At 37.4% G+C, this 20,656-nt stretch overlaps 1 protein-coding gene across 1 annotated transcript in view; it reads left to right on the top strand.

Annotated features, from left to right (window-relative positions):
* SLC6A11 (solute carrier family 6 member 11) overlaps positions 1-20,656 on the top strand; it is a 174,873-nt gene that overhangs the window by 42,619 nt on the left and 111,598 nt on the right. Inside the window, exon 5 of the mRNA XM_051982320.1 lies at positions 12,170-12,302. Within this exon, the coding sequence (XP_051838280.1) occupies positions 12,170-12,302 (133 nt within the window). The remainder of the gene's footprint in view (positions 1-12,169; positions 12,303-20,656) is intronic.

Here is a 20,656-nt window from a genome sequence, read left to right on the forward strand (position 1 = left end):
CTCTGTGGTCAGTTATTAGAGATGGCAGATATGATAAATGCTTAAAATCAATATTCACAATGTCCAGAAAGATGGTAGCTATACATATACTTATGTAACTATCAAAGTATTATTCAAGTCTAGATCTCTGGGGGGGTCCTTCTTAATTCTAGTTTAAAGAGTATAACTAGAGAGTTGATATTTTCAGGATTAGTCAGTCCCTGTCAATCATGGTGTGACCCTCCCTTCTTTCCTTATGCCTCCACATGTAAATAGTTCTTGAAAAAGAATTGTTTGAAAGATAGAAAGATCCAAAAGTTCTCCTTAATGTAAGGGCTTAAAAGAAGGTAAGTCTGGGTTATTCTCTCAGGTTAGACCTTCCCAGTGACCTCTTTCCTAGAAACCAAGGTCATGGTCTGTTGATCTCCTGTTATAAAAGGACTATTTGCACTTTTCTGAAGAGGAAGGCAAGACAGAGGGGTTTTCTCCCTGGCAATTATTTTCACAATTTACAGTTTCAGGGGAGGTAGAGAGAGATGGAGGGAGAGAAACAGAGACAGAGACACAGAGAGACAGAGAAACACATGGAGAGACAGACAGAGAGAAAGATAGAGAGACAAAAAGATGGAAACAGAGAGAGGGAGACCGAGATGGAGAAATGGAGAGGGAGACAGAGAGAGGGAGAGAAAGACAAAGAGTCAGAGACAGAGAGAAAGTGAGAGAGAGAGAGAGAGAGAGAAAAAGAGATAGAGAGAGAGAGACACACACACAGACAGAGACACACAAAGACAGAGTCACAGAGAAAAACAAAGAGAGACACAGAGAGGGAGACAGAGATAGAAAGAGAAATGGAGAGGGAGACAGAGATAGAGGGAGAGAGAGAGACAGAGATAGAGACAAAAAGACAGAGGCACATACAGAGACACATAGAAAGAGATAGAGAGAAAGGAAGAGAGAAACAGAGACAGACAGAGACTCATAGGAGAGAGAGAACACTTGGTTGCAGAAGTGGAGAAAGGGGGCTCGATCAAGAGAATTTGTGGAAGTGAAATCAATAAAGTTTAGTCACTGATTAGATATGGAAAATATTAGAAAAGGCAAGTCAAGGATGACCTCAAGGCTGTGAACCTGAATGATTAGACTATTTGGAAGAGGGGAACATTTTAGCCAGACAGAGGTGCTGAAGCCAGTTTCTGCCAGAAAGCTGCTCATTCAATCTTCAGAGTAAGTATTTATCTCTCAGATATTGGCAAACACTATAGATTAAGATTTGTTTTATTATTTGGTTTATTGTTTAGATTTCAGAAAGTGATAAGGGAAATGTTAAAAAGTAAGGATTAAATTTTATAAAATTGGAACAAAAAAAAGATGGAAACAAGGGGAAGAAAAATGTGCTAATTTACAAAAAATGTAAAGAGAGGAAATCTAGTAGTCATGAATATAGTTGAGTTAAAAAAAATCAGACAGACATAGAAAATGGAGGTGGTAAGGTGAGATCTGTTAATCTGAGAAAAAAATGGTTTTTTTGGTATACTGAAAGTTCAGTTCCACAATTAATTAAAGCAGCTAGGAAAATTAATCTTAGCTGAATTAAGAAGGAAATAATGTCCAGGACTGGGAAGATTATAGTCCTGCTGTTTTATATTCCAATCTCTGCTTTCACCTTTCTACATGAATGCATTGCTTTTTACCTTCTTATCTCTTTTCCCTTCTAAAATAACCAATATATCTCCTGATTTTTTTTTTTTACTTAACTCCTCCAATCCCTCTGAAAACATAAAAATCCTGAAGGGATAGTTATATTTTCTTCCTTTATATAGAATGTTAGCACTATATCATATGGCCTCTTCCAACTGCTCAAGTAAATTTACTTTTCTAGTCTTACATTTGCATCACAAAGTATATACTCACCTCTGGTCTTTTTATTAGATATTATCAAAAGTTCTCTATTACATAAATGTTTTTTCCTCTTTAGGACTGCATTTAGTTTTGCAGAGTATTAGTCCATGGTTTTGTTTTGGCTTTTGGAATACTGTGTTCCAAGATCTCCTTATTATATGCTTGTTTCCTTCTTTCCTCTCTCTACCTTAATTTTCTTATCTCCAAAATAGGATGATAGTAGCACCTACCTTCCCAGGGTTTTTATGAGGATTAAAGAAAATAATATTTGCAAAGTGTTGTGCAAACCTTAAAGTATTATACAAATATCATTATTATTGCTCATATACTCATTACTATGATTATTATATAATATCAGGTTAATCTTCCCAAATCAGAATGTGCATCCAATCACTTTCCTCCTCTTTAATTTCCATTCATAATATAGAAGAACAAATTCTTTGGCTTGACATTCAAGGCTATTTAGAATTTGCTCACAAAATTTATCCAAACTTAGCTCCTACTATACCTTAACATATCCATTCTATTTTAGTCACACTGACCTCCTTATTGATATGGCCAACAGACTTAACTCATGCTCTCTGAATCTTTGGCTTTTACATCAGTATGACCCTACCATTCCATCTTAAAATAACATCTATGCCTCAAAGCACAGAACTGTGTATTTATATGGATGTGTATATATATATATATATATATATATATATATATATATATATGTACATATATATATATATATATATATATATATATATATAATCTTATAAACATTCTCATTTGATCTTTATAAAAGCTCTGAAATGCTTGTGCTTTGAAATATTCATTTTACAATTGGGGAAGTTGAGACAAACAAAAGCAATTTGCCTAGATCCCATAAGTAGTAAGCCTCTGAGATGAAATTTGAACTCAGATCTTCCTGACAGATAAGAGAGATAAAGAGGAAGAGAATCAAAGGTAATGCCAAGATTTTGAATTTGAATTACTAGGGAATGTTGACATCTTTTGAAGAAAGAGGGAAGTTGAGATGAGCAGGTCGTTTTGTGGAATGATGTTGAATTCTGATATGCAAAGTCAAGTTAACAGTCTAGGTGAGATAATGTAGCCAAAGTCGAGAGATACAAGATAAGATATTCTGGTGCAAGGTAAGTCACTCCTAAGAATTCATAACATTGTGCCAAGTCTTGGGTATAATGCCACCAAGAGTCAGGGATATTTGGACTCCCATCTAGCCAGGTAATTCCAGACAAACCCTTGCTAATTTTCTTCTTGCCTTTTCTATATATATATAGTTTCCTAAGAGTTTCCTTACTATTAGCGTGAAGAAGTCCTCTTTCCTGGGGATTGCAGTATAAAAAAGGAACAAGGAAAAAAAGAAAGAAAGAGAGAAAGAGAGAGAGAGAGAGAGAGAGAGAGAGGGAGGGAAGGAAGGAGGGAGGGAGGGAAGAAGGAAGGAAGGAAGGAAGAAAGGAAGGAAGGAAGGAAGAAAGGAAGGAAATAAAGAGAAATAGAGGAAGGGAGAAAGGGAGGAAAGAAGGAAGGAAACTCTGAAAACTCATTAGGCAAGGAAAGTTTGCCAATCTCATATGTTTTCATTTTAAGTAACTTTGTGGCAGTTGTGGAAGAGGTTTCTATTTCCCTTTGGAGTAGGATTGACAGAGGGAGAACAAACAACACATTGGAAGGTGTTGGATACATAGTCATAAGATACTGTATTAAAATTTGAACTGTCATTTATAATCATGTGATCTTTGGAAATCTATTTAACCTTTTTGAGCTTTAGTGTTCTCTGCTATAAAATGAAAGGGAAGAACTAGATGATCTCAAAATTCCTTTTCATCTCCCACTCTATAATTCTATATAGCTACATATTTTTCTAGGACTCTGGGATTCTGGGGAAGGTATATTTTCCATGTGTGGTCACAAGGTGGTGCAATAATTCCACTGACCCCAGCCTCCCCAGGAGAAAAATAACTTGGTTTGGAAGCTGGGAGTTTATTGATAATTCCAGGAGGCTCTTGGAAAATCTGGGACAACTGGAAAGTCTTAGGAGCAGGGTAAAGTGAGAAGCCTCCTCCATCCCCTATTTCTTTCCCCCTTTTTTTCATGGGGAACTTGAAACCCCTACCAACAAAAGGAAGAAAAATATATAAAGTTGCAGCCCCACTAGATGAATGATTTAAATATGGGGTACAATGAAGCATCTAGGACTTCTGAGAGAGGCATCAAGTGATAGAGATTACTTCAGTAGTTGAGAGATCAGAGAAAAACTCTTGGCTACTTCTTGTATTTTTTCCTTAGGTTATCCCTTGATAGTGATCTAAGAATAGTTGGGAATGTAGAGAAGCATGAAATATGAGAAGGAAAACTGAGGAAGACAGATGTTCACTAGAGAATTACAGTGACTTAATCATGGATGGTAGGAAGGATCATAGCAATGGAAGATCATTCCTTTTCCTACAGGCAGAGCCTCTGAGGATGGGAACCTTTGTCTGTTTTTGAGAAGAATGAGAAAGAAAAGGAGGAAGAGGAGGAGGAGGAGATAGAGGAGAACGTAAACTACTGAATGGATAGCTCTCCATCTGTGACCCTCACTTCCTCCTGTCAGCTCTCAGCATACTGTTTAATGTTCCCTGTTGTTTCATGCTTTTTTTCTTTTTCCATCTGTCTCTTCCCATTTGGAGGACATATGATGAGGTATAAAGAATCATAGGGTAGATGGGTATCTATGAAATTGAATCCAGGAGCATTTCACTTTTCCATCCATTTTGTACCTTGTCCACTTTATCACATTTTGCGGGGGAGGAGGGAGAGTGGGTGTTGTGTGAGAATTGACCCTAAAGGAATTGTTCAATACAACCTATAAGCTTATCCCTTACAATTTCAAAGCCAATCACCTTATACTTTCTAAAAAGGAAGAACCTGGATACTCTACCAGCAAATGAATGTTAATATTACAAGCCAATTAATCTAGTCTATATCATAATCTCCCAAGCCCTTCTTCCAGATCATTAGTCTCTTGGTTGGTACACCTGAAGAAGAAAAGCAAACCCCCATCTTGGGTAGCATATTATACCTTCCATGCTTTTTATAATACACTATTTAATTTGATTCTCAATAGTACAACTGTAATAAAGATTTAATTTTTTTTGAATGCATAACTTTCTTTTCTAAATATAGTATTTGTCTGCCCAAACCTAAAGAGTCATCCCTTATAACAAAGAATATAAGAGAAAAGGGTGGAGGGGGCAGTTCCATGAAACTAACTAATATGACAAGTCAAACAGTATGTTTGCATCTATACTACATATACATATACTACACACATGGTCCCCCACTTCTCCAATGGAGAGAAGGTTCTTTTCAGGTTCTTACCTCTTTTTCAGGATCAAGTTTGAATATAATAATTCTACAGTGTTCAACCTCTCCCTTTTCATTCTTGTTCTTTCCATCTAATATGGGTTCATCTTTATATATATATATATATATATATATATATAATTTTTCTGATTCTCCTCCCTTCACTTTTCATTTCAGACATTTTATTAGTCTTATCACGATTCTTTTTACTCTTCGTAGTTTTGTATAGTGTCATAATATTCCACAACATCCTTTGGCCAGTGTTGAAATGAGACTTAGAAGTCACTTGGGCCAATTCCTCCATTTTAGCATTATAATCATTTGTCACAGTTGTCAAAGTGATGGGCATCTAATTTGTTTCCAGGTATTTTCTGCAACAACAAAAATTGCTATTGAAAATATTTCTAATCTGTTTTTTTTTTAATTTCCCTGGAGCACAAGTCTAGTCATAAGTTTTCAAAGTCAAAAGGTATGGGCACTTTCTTAGCATAATTCAGAATATCTTTTCAGAATGATTTAGCTAATTCATAGATCTTCTGATAATGTGTTAGTGAGCCTGAATTCTCCTGACTTCTTCAACAAGTTACTTTAGGATGATTGCACAAGGTCAGTTTTATGATCCCTTTTTGACAAGAGAAGGTACTGATAGAATAAAGACCATTTTCAAATCCAGCTACTGGCAGAAACAAGACTGGTATTCCAACCTGATGAGTTCTTATCCAGTGTTAATTCTGCTAGTCCACTAGCTTCCTGTTTTACGGAACCTCTGTTTTCTTTTCTCTAGGGTTTTCTCAGGGCAAAACTATTCTTTTTAAATTAACTCTTCTTTTGCCTAGTACAATCCATGAACCTGAGCACATAAGTCTTCAGGAGAGAATAAATGGGCTTAAAAATCAATCAGAACCATTTCATAAATAACTAAAAGTTTAATTTAAGGATTTGATCCCCTTATTTTAGGTAAATCACATCAACAGACAAGGAATTAAATGCAAATTGATAAATCAAATGCAGTATGACTTTAAAAAATTTTAACAATGTCTTATTTTTTCATCCCCTTAATTTCTCTATTTCTTCCAGGGAATCAATAAGAGAGAAGGGATTAGAAGTGGAGGGAGCAGTTCCACAAAATTCAACAATATACCAGTTAGTATGACAGTATATATATGTCCACCTCCATAGGTCCTCAAGGCAGGCAGATTTTTATAGCTCCTTTGGGGTCATGTTCAACCATTATATCTACTTATCATTCAATATTAATTATTATCGATGTCTTTTCCCTCTACATTTTCTGTTTTTTATTGTATACATGTCATATATTATACACACACACACATACACACACACACACACACATATATATATATAAGTATATACACACACATACACATATATATCAAGGTTTCTTAAACTTTTTCCATTCATGAGACCTTTTTTGCCCAAGAAATTTTTGCATGACCCTAAATATACAGTTACATAAAACAAACATGCAAACCAAACATTGTAATAAATTATAAAGAAACTTATTCTAAAGCACTTCATATCGTTTTATCATTTATTAAAGAAAGAACAAATTTGCATATTAATGAGATGGATGACTTGTTTATTTTTATATAAGAATTACATCTTGCTGGAATATTTGATAGCTTTTACTGTTGCCAAATTTTCCAACCCTCACATTTAGTTACATGATCCCATATGGGGTCATGATCCACAGTTTAAGAAGATTTGATATATATGTATGTGTATACATATTACATTGGGTGCATATGTGTAATTGTGCATTTTGTTTTCTTAGTTCTTCTTGCTTTACTTTCTATCATTTCCCATATCTTTCCAGTGCTTTCCACTGCTCATATTCACAGTTTCTAATAGTGTAGTTATAGTCTAATACATTTATTAGTACCACAATTTGTTCGACCATTCCTTAGTTGATGGGTTCCTTTCAAGTTTTCAGTTCCTTGTTACTTAGGAAAAATATTGCTATAAATATTTGAAAGTATGTTGTATCATCATTCTTCCTATGAACTTCTTTGGAATATAAAACAATATTATTTTCAAAGCAAGAACCTACAAAGGTTTAAGCAAAGAACCACTTTCAGATATACTGGGATGGCGTCATAATTCCAACTGAGCAAATTTATACCTAAAGACACATTCTGTGTTATTCAAGGGATAAAATCATGTTGATAGACATCTGAATAAATCATAAAACCTGGATTTTATCTGGAATCTGGATTCTGATTCTGGAAACAAAAGTGTCTCTTTTGATGAAATAAAAACCCAGGGAACATTAAAGTAGACCTAAATTATGACTGTTTTCTTTTTAACATTTCCTATAACAAAATGGGTTATATACAAGAATTCTGGACAGGATGTTAGAAAGCCTGAGTTTTTCATTCAAGCTCAGCCACAAATTGGATTGTGACATTGAACAAGTCATTCTGCTCTTCTAGGTCTCAACTTCTTTGTCTGTAAAAGAGGAGGTTAGAGCAAATGATCTCTAATGCCTCTTCAAAGTCTAACATTCTGTATTCTAAGGTCCTTACAGGAATAACATTATAATGTTGTTCTTCCCATTTGTCTGTTCTAAATCCCTTCTAATCCTGCTATTCCATATTCTAAAAGTCCCTCAGTCCTGCCATCATATTATTCCACAATCTGACAGAACGGTTCCTTTATTAATAACTCAGAAAGTTAGTATTTCTAGACACTAACTACATCCCCCAGATTTACACCAGAAATAGATTTCTTTAATATAGTTGACTGACGAGACCCTTAACTTTATAATAAATGAAGATCAGATTTAACTAAAATATAAAGAATAACAGTGCTGATTTTCACTCCACTAGGATTTAGAATACTTTTCGTTCTGAGAACTCATTTGCAGCCCTGGCATTCATTTGTTAATGGTGTCACTAGGAGGGAAATGGGATACTGAATTGTTACACCCATTTTATAGACAGAAGGAAGAACAGATGAAAGGAGTGATTTATCCAACAGCTCATATTGAGGAGATGGCAAGAAGAAAAGCAGAATCTAATAATAAGAGATCCTCAGAATTTTAGAATCACATTGGATCTTATCATTATCTAGTCCAGGAATTTTGTGTCATGGACATAGGTGAAGCCTTTGGAACCCTTTTCCGAATAACATTTTTAAAATAAATAAAGAATAGCTATCATTTAACAGCTCTTCAAAGATTGCAAAAAGTTTTATTTATTATTTCACTTGATACTGAACATGCATGGCTTTCAAAGGAAACAGTTATATTAAAATAATTTTCAATTATATTGAAAAATTTTCAAGATGATTAAAAAAAACTTTACAGACTGCACAATAAGAATCCTTAATCTATTCCAACCCCCTCTTTTATAGAACATAACTGAGGCTCAGAAACAGGAAGAAATTTGCCCAAGATGATATAGCTCCTTAGTAATAGAGTCAAGATTCGAATGGAAGCAGCTGCCTGACCTAGACTCAGGAAGACTCATCTTTGTGACTTCAATTTCAGACTCATATACTTACTAGCCGTGAGACTCTGGGCCTGTTTGCCTCAGTTTTCTCACCTGTAAAATGAACCAGAGAAAGAAATGGAAAAATCCTCTAGAATCATAGTCAAGAAAAACCCAAATAGGATCAAAAAGAGTTGAAAACAAGTGAAATCACTGAACAACCACAACATGATTAGAACGCTTGTCTCCTGAGTCTTTCCTTAGTGCATTATAGGTATAGTCTACCTCAGACAGTTAGCAAGGAAAGTAGTTAATCTCAAGCTTCTTCCTCTGGACTGGATGACAAAGTCCCCAGAAATGTTTGGTTCCCTATTGACTAAGAAATTGTGCTTTGTGAACGCATCCAGGGCCATTGTGGGGTTTGCCCAGATAGACCCCATCTGGTCTCTGCCATCCCTGGGCCAAGGAGTGTTGTAGCAGTGTTACTGTGGGGCATTCTTTTACAGGATGCCATTGGCAGCCAGCTCTCCTTGCTATTCAGGAGTCTACTCTGGCCTGGTACATTGGGAAGGATTATTAAGGAAGCTTTTTCCCAGTGTTATGTTCCCTGAGTCCCTGGGAGTTCAGGGCCACAGCCATGGGGCTCTCAAAGGCTACCCTTGTAGCAGCCGAAACAAACCCACTACCCCCTCCCCTGGCTGTTCTTTTGCTCTTGTTGCTGAGTTCCTAAGTTGAAGTGGAAGTTGCTAACAGAAGAAAATATCTTGAGGATGTTTTCAAATAGTGTCTGATCAAATAAAAGAGTAATTTGTCTTTTTTAGCTTGTAGGAATCTAATTTCCATTTCATTGCTTCTTCAGGCAGGGAGGGGAATGAAGGAAGCAAGGACAATTCAATCTAAAGTGGGCAGCATACAAAAGTCGGATGTGAAAAAAAAAACAAAACAAAAAAACCCCAACAATCCCACATCCTGCCCCATCTCCCAGTAAGACTGCTTTCCTTTATTTCTTGGGGTTCCCCACTTTAGCTAGTTTTCAGTATTCTATTTCCAAAAGGGGAGTACAAGAAACAATATCGTGCATAACTCTTCTGTCTTATTCTGGTTTTTTTGTTTGTTTGTTTGTTTTGTTTTATTAACAGATTGAATTCAGAGTTTCCAGCTGTAAAGATAATGTCTATCTGCTGGTATCTGACTATAGAGCTGCAGCTTACTCTGAGGTTTTTTGTTGCTTTCAGTCTGGGAGGTGGCCAGTCAACAAAGGATGATTGATGGAGGGCACGTGGGAAAAGAAGTGAGCTTCGTTCACAATGAGAGACTGTGCCGGGAAGTGGGGGGATCAGGCAAGCAGGATCATTCCTTCAACCTTGCAAGGAGATTCAGTTAATCAGTCAACATGCATTTGTTAAGTTGTTTACTGGGCTTTGGGAACAATATTAGGTGTGAGACAAAAGAGAAACAGAAAATCTTATAATTTACTTCGAATAGATAATTTCTTTTTTTAAAGGCGTGTGTGTATATATATATATATATATGTAATATATATATACATATATACATAAATATATGTATATATGTGTATGTATATACACATATACATAGAAATAAATAAATAGAAAGATAAATGATGGATAGATAGAGACAGATGTATAGAGAGATAGCTAGATAGATGGGGGAAGAGAGATAGAGAGAGAGAGAAGAAAGAAAAAACATGATAGTTGTAGGTTATTTAGGAGAAAGGCGCATTAAATATTCTAGCTCTTAAGAAACTGGAACCATCTTTTCTTGAAAATTCAGAAGCAAATGTTCTTATTCCTTTCAATTGTCATTCACTCATTTTATAGTTATGTCTGGCTCTTTGTGATCCCATTTTGGGTTTTCTTGGCAAAGATCCTTGATGTGATTTTACCATTTTCTTCTCCAACTCATTTTCTAAAGGAGAAAACTGAGGCAAACAAGATGAGTTACTTGCTAATTGTCACACAGTCAGATTTGAACTCAGGGAGATGGGTTTTTTACTCTATCCACTGCTCCATCTAATAATCCTTGTTAATCCTATTAGCATGAATTTAGCATCCTTTGACTAAGTAACTCCTATGTTCAGAATACTCTTGCTAATTCTGAGAGAGATGAAAGGATTAAATAAAACACCATTTCTGACCTCAGGAATGGTGCTCCCTTGTGTTCATTCTATGAGGCAGTCTAATTCTCTCCTTGCCTTTGCCCAGACCACCCTCTATCTTCAGTGCACCCCATCTCCTTGTCTCCAATTCTTAGAATTCCTCATCCCACTAGCTCAGCTTAAGTCCCACTTCCTATAAAAGGTCTTTCCCAATCACCTTTCCTTCGACTGCCATCCCCAGAAATTATCTTGTATTTAAAGTATATTTTGTATGTTGAAATGTAGTATTGTCTACATATGGTAGAGTGGGAAAAGTGTTGGCAGAGGAGTAGAAGGACCTGGGTATAAATCCTGCCTCTGAAAGTCCTATATATAAGACCCTGGGGAAGTCAATTTGAACCCAGAGCATCTTCCTTCAGATTCAGTGCTACTTCCATTGCCTCTTCAGAGCTCAATAAAAAAAAAATCATCTCGCTTAAGACCATCACACTCAAATAATTATATCCCTTTATTTTCAATTAAGTACAATGCTTTCATTTCTTTTATTTCTGTCCAGCTCTTCTTCTTAGTGAGTATAATTCTCATAGCCAAAAGGTACAGGAACCTCGGGGCCACGGCTAGAACTGGAGACAGGATGAAAGGGGATGGTCTAATTTTTTCATCCCCCTGTACATAGTCCAGTGTTTTCTTTTTGTTTTTTTAAGAGCAAAAACTGGCCTGATGTCTCTGATCTAGGGGCTGGGGGTGGGGAAGGGGCTGGCAGACCAACATTAATTGGAATCATTAAATAATTAATACAGAATGAGGCCAGGATCTGACTCCCAGGGAGACAGACACCAAGAGAGACTTTCCAGCAAAGCTCAGACTCAGCTTTCTCAAAGAAGGTTCCCCCGGCTCGGTGCTGATTGACATAATTTTGGGGAGAGGTTTGGCACTCTGAATGGGGCTCATGGAGCAAATTTGGAGGGGATTTGTTTCTCAGACAAGCAGCCGTTTGGTGCTATTTTTCTGACACAATTTGGAGTGTGTTGTGTTTTCCTTAAATGGAACAAAGAGTTCAGGCTCAAGGTTGTGTGGGGGGCAGAGAAGGAAAAGCAAGCTGGTGGTCTTTTTTTATTGGTCATATCAAAAGAGTCACCTTTCTCCAAAAGAGCCAGCAGATGGGCTAAGTCTATAGAGATGCCGTTGAGTTCTCTGTATACTAGTTGTTTAGATGGATTTTCCACCAGCATCTCCTGTATCTGATACAGGAGCCTAGAGCTCTGTGCTTTTCCAAGGGGTCATTGGAGGTGATGGTTATTGATGATCAGGGGGCTTGACCAGAGGTTGCCCTTCTATCTCACAGTTCCAATGCTCTCCACAGGCGCAGAGTCCTCGCCATCTCTGATGGGATCGAGCACATTGGTAAACTCCGCTGGGAGCTGGCCCTCTGCCTCCTCGCTGCCTGGACCATTTGCTATTTCTGCATTTGGAAGGGGACCAAATCCACAGGGAAGGTAAGGGCCAGCACGCCAGGCACCCAGCTGTTTGCAGAGGTCAAGTTGGAGTCATGTCCATCCTCCTCATCCCAGCAAGGTCTGTGAGCACCAAGAAAGACCTCGTTGCAGAGGGTCAGGCTGGAATCTTCCCGACCCCAATGAGACATGGGGGCTCTATTCTTAGCAGCCATCTCTACTTCACTTTGGCAATCCTGCTGCCTTGAACCACAGAGACCTGACAAAAAGTAGTGAATTTGAAGAACCTTCATATCCTTAACATTTATATGCCCTTAGACAAAGAATTTGCCTCCTGGGACTTTAGTTTGTTCATCTGTAAAATGACTTAGGGATGAGGTCTCTTTTAAGACTATACTGCAAAGACAGTGCCAGCCAACATTCAGAGTTTTTTTTTTTTTCCCACCTGGGAGCTTCCCATGTCAAGAAAATCCCCAATCCAAATCTTATTCTCACTGTCAGTAATCAAACATTCGCTAAGCACTTATTTATCTTGTGCTGGGAGCTGGATTAAAGACCCAGGGAAAGTTAAAAAATAAAATAAAATAGCAACTCCTGCCCTCAGGTACTTTGTGTTCTAACAGGGGAGACAACATGTAAATAATTGGGTACATGAGATATATTCAGAATAGATGGATGATAACCTCAGAAGATAAGGGTCCAGGAATGGCCTCCTGAAGAAGATGGGCTTGAGCTGAAGTCAGATAGTTAGCAAGCATTTATTAAGCACTTATGTGCTTAAGCAAAGAAAGCAAAAGGGAGTCTCTGTTCTAAAGAATCTCACATGCTAATGAGGGAAAGGGCATGCAACAACTATGTATAAATAAGATATATGCCAACTAGATAGGAGAGGCTCTGAGAAGGGAAGAATTCCTTTTTTTTAAATTTTATTTAATAATAACTTTATATTGACAGAATCCATGCCAGGGTAATTTTTTTTACAACATTATTCCTTGCACTCGTTTCTGTTCCGATTTTTCCCCTCCCTCCCTCCACCCCCTCCCCTAGATGGCAAGCAGTCCTATATATGTTAAATATGTTGCAGTATATCCTAGATACAATATATGTTTGCAGAACCGAGCAGTTCTCTTGTTGCACAGGGAGAATTGGATTCAGAAGGTATAAATAACCTTCTTTGAAAAACAAAGATGCAGATAGTTCACATTCTTTTCCCAGTGTTCTTTCTTTGGGTGTAGCTGCTTCTGTCCATCATTTATCAATTGAAAGTCAGTTAGGTCTCTTTGTCATAGAAATCCACTTCCATCAGAATACATCCTCATACAATATCGTTGTCGAAGTGTATAATGATCTCCTGGTTCTGCTCATTTCACTTAGCATCAGTTCATGTAAGTCTCACCAAGTCTCTCTGTATTCATCCTGCTGGTCATTCCTTACAGAACAATAATATTCCATAACATTCATATACCACAATTTACCTAGCCATTCTCCAATTGATGGGCATCCATTCATTTTCCAGTTTCTAGCCACTACAAACAGGGCTGCCACAAACATTTTGGCACATACAGGTAAGGGAAGAATTCTTTAGCAGGTGTCATGATGTGGTGGCTATAGCCGCGGACCTAGAGTCAGGAGCAACTGAGTTAATATTTCATCTTGGCACTTTTTAGCTGGATGACTTTGGATATGTCACTTAACTGTATTCTACTTCAGTCTTCTTATCTGTAAAATGGGAATAATAATAAAAGCACCTGTTTCCTGGGGTTGTTGTGAAGATTGAAGAACAATATTTGCAAAATGCTTAGCACATCTTAAAAATGTTAGTTATAACACTGGGAGAAGGACTCCTGCAGAATATAAGATTTGAGCTGAGTCTTAAAGGAGGAAGCTTTGAAGGGTGGGAGACAGTTCAAAAGCAGAGAAAGAAGAGATGGAGAATCTGTTTGTGGAATAGTAAGGAAGTCAGTTTATATGAATTTAGAATCCCTGGTGAGAAGTAAAATATCACAAGGCTAGATAAGTAGAAAGGCACCGAGCTATAAGGCTTATCAACAACTTTAAAATCCCATAAGTGTATGATCTAAAAACCTACACTTTCTCCTAATCATAGGGGCATCATGATGGGTTGTGATGTTCAGGAGTGAAAGTGGCAGGGTGTAAAAATCAATCAAATCAAAAGTTATTGATCTCCTGCTGTGTACTTAGTAAATAAATTATAAGGTCCTTGAAGGGAGGAGTTTTCCTTTTTTATGTACTTTGTATCTGCAGTACCTGACAGAAACTGCTACATAGTAGGCACAAAATAAATCCTTGCTAATAATTGTTCTAACCTAATATATTTACCATCAGGTATATAGCATTGTATTGAGCATTATGGGAAATACATAAGGATATAAGATGTCCCTGTCCTCAGGAGCCCAATTGAGATAGGGAAAGAAAAGATTCCTGAAGCAGTTAGTGAATATAGCAAGAACACATGAAGTCAGTTAGGGAAAGGGAAGGGAAGGGAAGGGGAAAGAAAGGAAAGAGAAAGGAAGGGAAGGGAAAGGAAGGGAAGGACATAAGTATTTATAAAACTGCTAATATGTGTCAGGAATTGTGTGAGATGCTTTACATATATTATTTCACTTGGAATGTTGAGTTCAAGGGTTACAGGAAGTAATCTTTAGAGATGACCAGTTTGTTTTACCGATAATAAAATGGAAATTCAGAATTACACTCACTTCTAAAAACAAATATCAGAACTTGAATACAAACTCAATCACTCAAACCCCCAATTTAGTCTGCTTCTCTAATAGCTTTGATTCAAAAGAATGGAGTTTTTTGTGGTCTATAGTTTCATGGAGGAGGTGGACACTGGATGACCACTTGTTAAATAGGATTTTGAAGGGATTTTCATTCAAGTTTGCATTGGACTAGTTACGTTCTGAGGTCCTTCTCTGACTATGACAATCTCTGATTCTAGGCCTTGATGTGGATCTTGGAGGTGAGCAAGGAGGACATACTGTGTAGGGCAAGAACCTGATTCTAGGTTCTGAAATAGGAAAGAAAAGGAAATATCAGAAGGAGAGTTACACCAACCAGTCTGGCTGCAGTTGAGACAAGGATGCTGGATAGGTTATGTGGGACCAGATCCTGGGTCTCCTTAAAAGCCACATAAAGAGCTTTATATGCTTGCAGTGAAAGAGAAGCTAGTGAAGGAGAAATGGCAGAACATTAACTTATATAGTGCATGACACACTTCTCAGGAAATAGTAACAGAGTAAGCTCAGCTAAAAAATAATCTCTGTCCTCATGAAGTTTACAATCTACTGGAGGAAAATAACATGTAAAAAAAAGACTTAGAGGACTGAAGATGTGGATAATGGGCATATTATTTATCTTCAAATATTTGAAGATATCTCATGTGAACAGGGAATTAGATTTTTCTTGTTTCCTGGGAGTAGAGTTAGGAATATGGGTAAAAGTTGCAATGAGATAGATTTAGTCTTAACTTAAAGAAAAACTTCAAAAGTAGAAGGAACCATCTGGAGAAGCAACAGTAGCAGAATTAGCAGCAGCAGCAGTAACAGTAATAATAATAGTGGTAGTGGTGTTGGTAGTAGTAGTGGTAGTAATAGTATCAAGAGCAAGAGTCAAGAGAACCTGAGTTCAAACTCTGCCCTTAGTCTTTCCTAGCTGTATAATCCTGGGCAAGTTACTTTATATCTCTCAGCTTCAGTTTCCTCATCCATAAAATGGGAAAAATAATAGAACTTACTCCTTGTTGTTATGAAGATGAATGAGATAATTTAAGTAGTGTATTTTGCAAACCTTAAAGTTCTTTATTAATGTATTGATTTTGTATCACTGTATTTTATATGCATTGATATCTATACATGTCATCTCCCCTTTTAGAATGTAAAGTTCCTGAAGGCAGAGACTTTTACTTTTGTCTTTGTAGTCCAGGGCCCAGCATAATACTAGCACATAGTAGGTCCTTAATAAATGCCGATTAATGGATGAATGGATTGTTTGCGGGGCAGGGTGGGGGGGCAGGGAGAAGGAGATAGAAAAGTATGCACTTTAAAATTCAGTGTAGTTTTTCACTTGATGTAGAGAAAAAGGGAAGGGTAGCCAATGTTCAAACTCTACTTAATATACTTTTACTGATTCAAAGATGGGCCCCCTAGCTTTCTCTTCCAGCCTTTCACTCACCCATGAGATGATGAACAAATGAAATAAAACTATAGTTCTACTTCCCTTCATCTTTTCCTTAAGATTGGTCTCTAAAAACTTTCTTTACTTCCCATCTGCCCCTTGGCCCATCTTCAAATTTTCTACATTCCTCTAAAGTGGCAGAGTGCAGAACTGGGTTCAGATTTTTATTCAAAAGTCTGTCCAGTAGAGAAACAGATGGGGATATAGTAGCTTTGGGCTGAGCATGTGAATGACTCTTTGACCAAAGCCCAGACACCTTCAGGCAGACTAATTACCAAGAAATATGGGCCTCATTGGTGTGTAACATGAGGTTATGGGAGGCAGGGCCATGCCCAGTGACTTAGAAAAGGTGAAAGAATGGTTCCCTTGAAAGTCCTGGGCTGCCTTTCAAGCACAGAGCATCCTAAGAACCTTCAGAAGGCCACAGTCCAAAGGAGGTCAGCATTTTTCCTCAAACAAAAGTGTCTCTGACAAACTTTCTGCCTTTTTAGAACTGCATAGATTTTTAGATGATTCCAAGTAGAAGAGAACTTAGAGATTACTTAGAACAAAAACCCTCATTACCACTCATCAGGACTAGTGCAGTAAGGTTCTCATTGAATTCCTAGACTCAAATCTTGCTCCTCAGCTGCCATCTTCCCAATTCATCTTCCATTTAGTAGCCAAAGAGGTTTTCCTCAAGTGCAAGTCAGCCATGTCACCTACTTGGAAACATATCTCTTGAATATATTTAGTTATTCCATGTTCTCTCCCTCATTAAAACGTGAACTTTTAAAAAGGTATGAACTAGTTTTGCCTTTATTTGTATCCCAAGAATTCCTAGCACAATGCCTAGCATATGGTAAGCTTTTAAATGCTCATTGACTAGTTTAGCTAGATCAAACACCTTTAATTCATAAATGAGAAAAAAAACTGAGGCCAGAGGAAAGGAATGGACTTGTCTAAGATCCCATAGCTAATTAATGATAGGACTTAAGGTTAGTGTTGCTGGCTCCCAATGACAGTGCCTTGTCATAAGCATTTACTGATTCACTCCCCTCAGGGTTTGTACTAGGCAGGCCATTCTCCTCAAGGTTCTGATGGGAGAAAGTCAGTGAACAAGCTAGTGTATTTTGTGGAACTGAAACCCTTCTACTTTGATAAAGTCCTCTTGGATCCTAATCAGCCAACATTTGAGAGAGGAAAGATTGTTTGTCTCCATGCCCATCCCCAACTTCTTGATATAATGACTGGGAACCTGTTCTATTGAGCCAAGAAAGGATTGCAAGTTTTGTTTCTTAAGTGTTATCTTTCTACTTGATCTGCCAGTTCTATTGGTCAGTAACAGAAATTCTAAAATATGGGCATCTACCCTGTTGTCAAGATCTCTGGTCCTTTGTGGAATGTCCTGAGAAGTGCTGAGCTCTCTAAAATCACAGGTGTTAGGACATCAAGGGACCTTAGAAATCATCCAATTCAAAAGTGCTTAAACAGTGGTTTGTGACGTCATGTAAGGTCTCATAATTGAATGTAGGGCTCAAAAATTATGATTTATTGTCAACAAATGTTTTATATGTAAAGCTACTTTATATTATTATACACCAAGGGTTGTATAAAAATTTCTCAGCCAAAAAGGAGTAACAAGTGGAAAAAAATGTAAAATTCCCTGTCAATCAAATCAATCAAGCAAGCAATAAGCATTCAGTAATCATTTACTGTATGCCCAACTCTGTTCTAGACTCCTTAGAGAAGTCAAAGAAAAATCTGGTTCTATACTCAAGGATTCTGTTGACTTCTACTAAGGGAAGAAAAAAATATATATATATATATACACACACAGATAGCTCAACCTCCTCCTCTTCCAAATGAGGGATTGAGCCTAACGAGGTAGGAAAGGTAAAAATTTCAAATATCTCTGTCAGGGTGCCTGAAAATTTACCATTAGGGATGTATCCCTTTGCATTTTAATAGGTTTCTGCCTGTTAAAAAGACAAACATATCAGTATGAATTAGCTTAGCCACATCACAGATTTAGAGCTATAAGAAACCTTAATAGTTAACTATAGTTTAAGCCTCTTATTTTATATGTGAGTGGCTCAGAACCAATTTGGGTAAGCAATGAGAGGTGGGATAGATTATTCTAAGTCAGGGCTTCTTAAACTTTTCCCACTCGTGATTCCTTTTCATCCAAGAAATTTTTATATGATTCTGGGCATATAAGTATGTAAAATAGATCTACAAATCAAACATAATAAATCATAATTTCATGACACCCACATGCACTTGTGAGATGGGGTCTCAAGCCAGTTTAGGAATCTGGGTCCTACCAATAGAACATTGTACACAGTAACAGCAAGATTATGTGATGATCAACTATGATTGACTTTGCCCTTTTCAATAATACAATGATCCAAGACAATTCCAATAAACTTGGGATGGAGAGAATCATTCCATCCAGAGAGAGAATTATGAAGACTATGGAGCAAAGCATATATTTTCACCTTTTGTTGTTATTGTTGTTTGCCTTTTCTTTCTTATGATTTTTCTCTTTTGTTCTGATTTTTCTTTTACAACATGACCAATATGAAAAATGTATTTAAAACGATTGTCCACATATAACCTATATCAGATTGCTTGCTGTCTTGGGGATGGAGGAAGGAAGAGAAAAAAAATTGGAACACAAAATATTACAAAATACATGCTATTGGAAAAACAAGATATTATTAAGTTTAAAAATGAGGAGAAAGAGGGGAAGAAGGAGAGGAGGAGGACAAGGTGAAGGAGGAGGGGGAGGAGAAGAAGAAGAGAAGAAGAAAAGTAGTAGTAGTAGTAATAGTAGTAGCAGTAGTAGTAGTAGTAGAAAGAAGAAGAAGAAGAAGAAGAAAGAGGAGGAGGAAGAAGGGAGGGAAGAAAGAAAGAAGGAAAGAAGCAAGAAAACTGGGTTCTAGATTACATTGGCAAAACTAAGACTCATGTATTTAGCAGTATAATACTGTAAAAGGAATAATGGATTGTGTCAAGAGTACCTATCCTAGCTCTTCTTCTTCCTACCTATGTGACCTGGAACAGGTCACCCTACCTTCTCTGCTTCCTTATCCTCACTAATTCTCCGTTATTTATCTCTAACTTGAGGGAGCTTGACCTTTAAGGTCTCTTCCAACATTAAGTCCCTGTTATGACTTATCTAAGACATGCTAAGGTATTTTTGCAATTTAATAGGCTGTTTCCAGGAAATGGCAAACTCAAAAAAAAAAAATCTAACATGGTATGACTGTGACAGAAAGCAGATGAGTTATTTGAGGTTGGAGGATCATTTCTACAGGATCTCCAAAGTCCCACCATGTAAAAGTTAAGGTGAGCTTGGCAACTAACAGTGAGGAAGACATTTCAGCAGCTCTGCTAGGCAGCAAAGTCAGAGACAATCTGATAGAGTATTGTGATTCTTTGTCCCCAAACCACTCTTTCACCTTCTCCAGGTCATTGGGTATGTATGGCCTTGCCTCCAACAGTCAGAGAGGTCCATCTTTCTTGATATTGTTGTCCAGCCTCTATTATAAAACTGACTCACCTTCTATAATATTTAAAATATATAGGGTGCTTTCTAACCAACAAGCCTTGCTTGGGATGGGATGGAAAGTTAGTACAACTGTTATTACCCCCAATTTGTGTGAAGGAAACTGAGATTTTGGAGGAGACTGTGACTCACTAGACTTTCTGATTTTATCCAATAGGATTTCCTCTAACAGAAAGTCTCTTCCTTGGGGGAAATGGCCTAAATGATGTCCAGAGGGGCATCCTTCAGAAATTAGTGACCACATTGCCAGGGAAACTGAAGAAGGCCTGTTCAGACAGTCACAATCCTGAATTGTGCTCCTCTATGCCCCCTTCTTCAGCTGGTTCCTTTTCTTTTCTCCCTTCCTTTCCTAGTTCCTTCCTCCTTGTCCTCCTGTCTTTCCCTTTTCATTCAATCTGAGTGATTTACAGATTTCTCCCACTTCTCCCTCCTTCCTCATTTCCTGGTTTCTAGGAGGGAAGGATGCTGTTCTTATAATTGAACTCTCCCTCTCCCCTGTGCCCCTTTAAAGGAAGCTACAGGATAAATTCTGTCTCTCTGCCTCACCCGATCTCTAAAGCTCTGGATCTATTCTTTTTTTGAATTCTAGGACATCAAAACCGCAACCTAACAGTTACAAACAACCATGAATAGATTTCCTTTTCTT

Source organism: Antechinus flavipes, chromosome 1 (assembly GCF_016432865.1).
Source record: "Antechinus flavipes isolate AdamAnt ecotype Samford, QLD, Australia chromosome 1, AdamAnt_v2, whole genome shotgun sequence".
In the NCBI taxonomy this organism is placed as follows: Eukaryota; Metazoa; Chordata; class Mammalia; order Dasyuromorphia; family Dasyuridae; genus Antechinus; species Antechinus flavipes.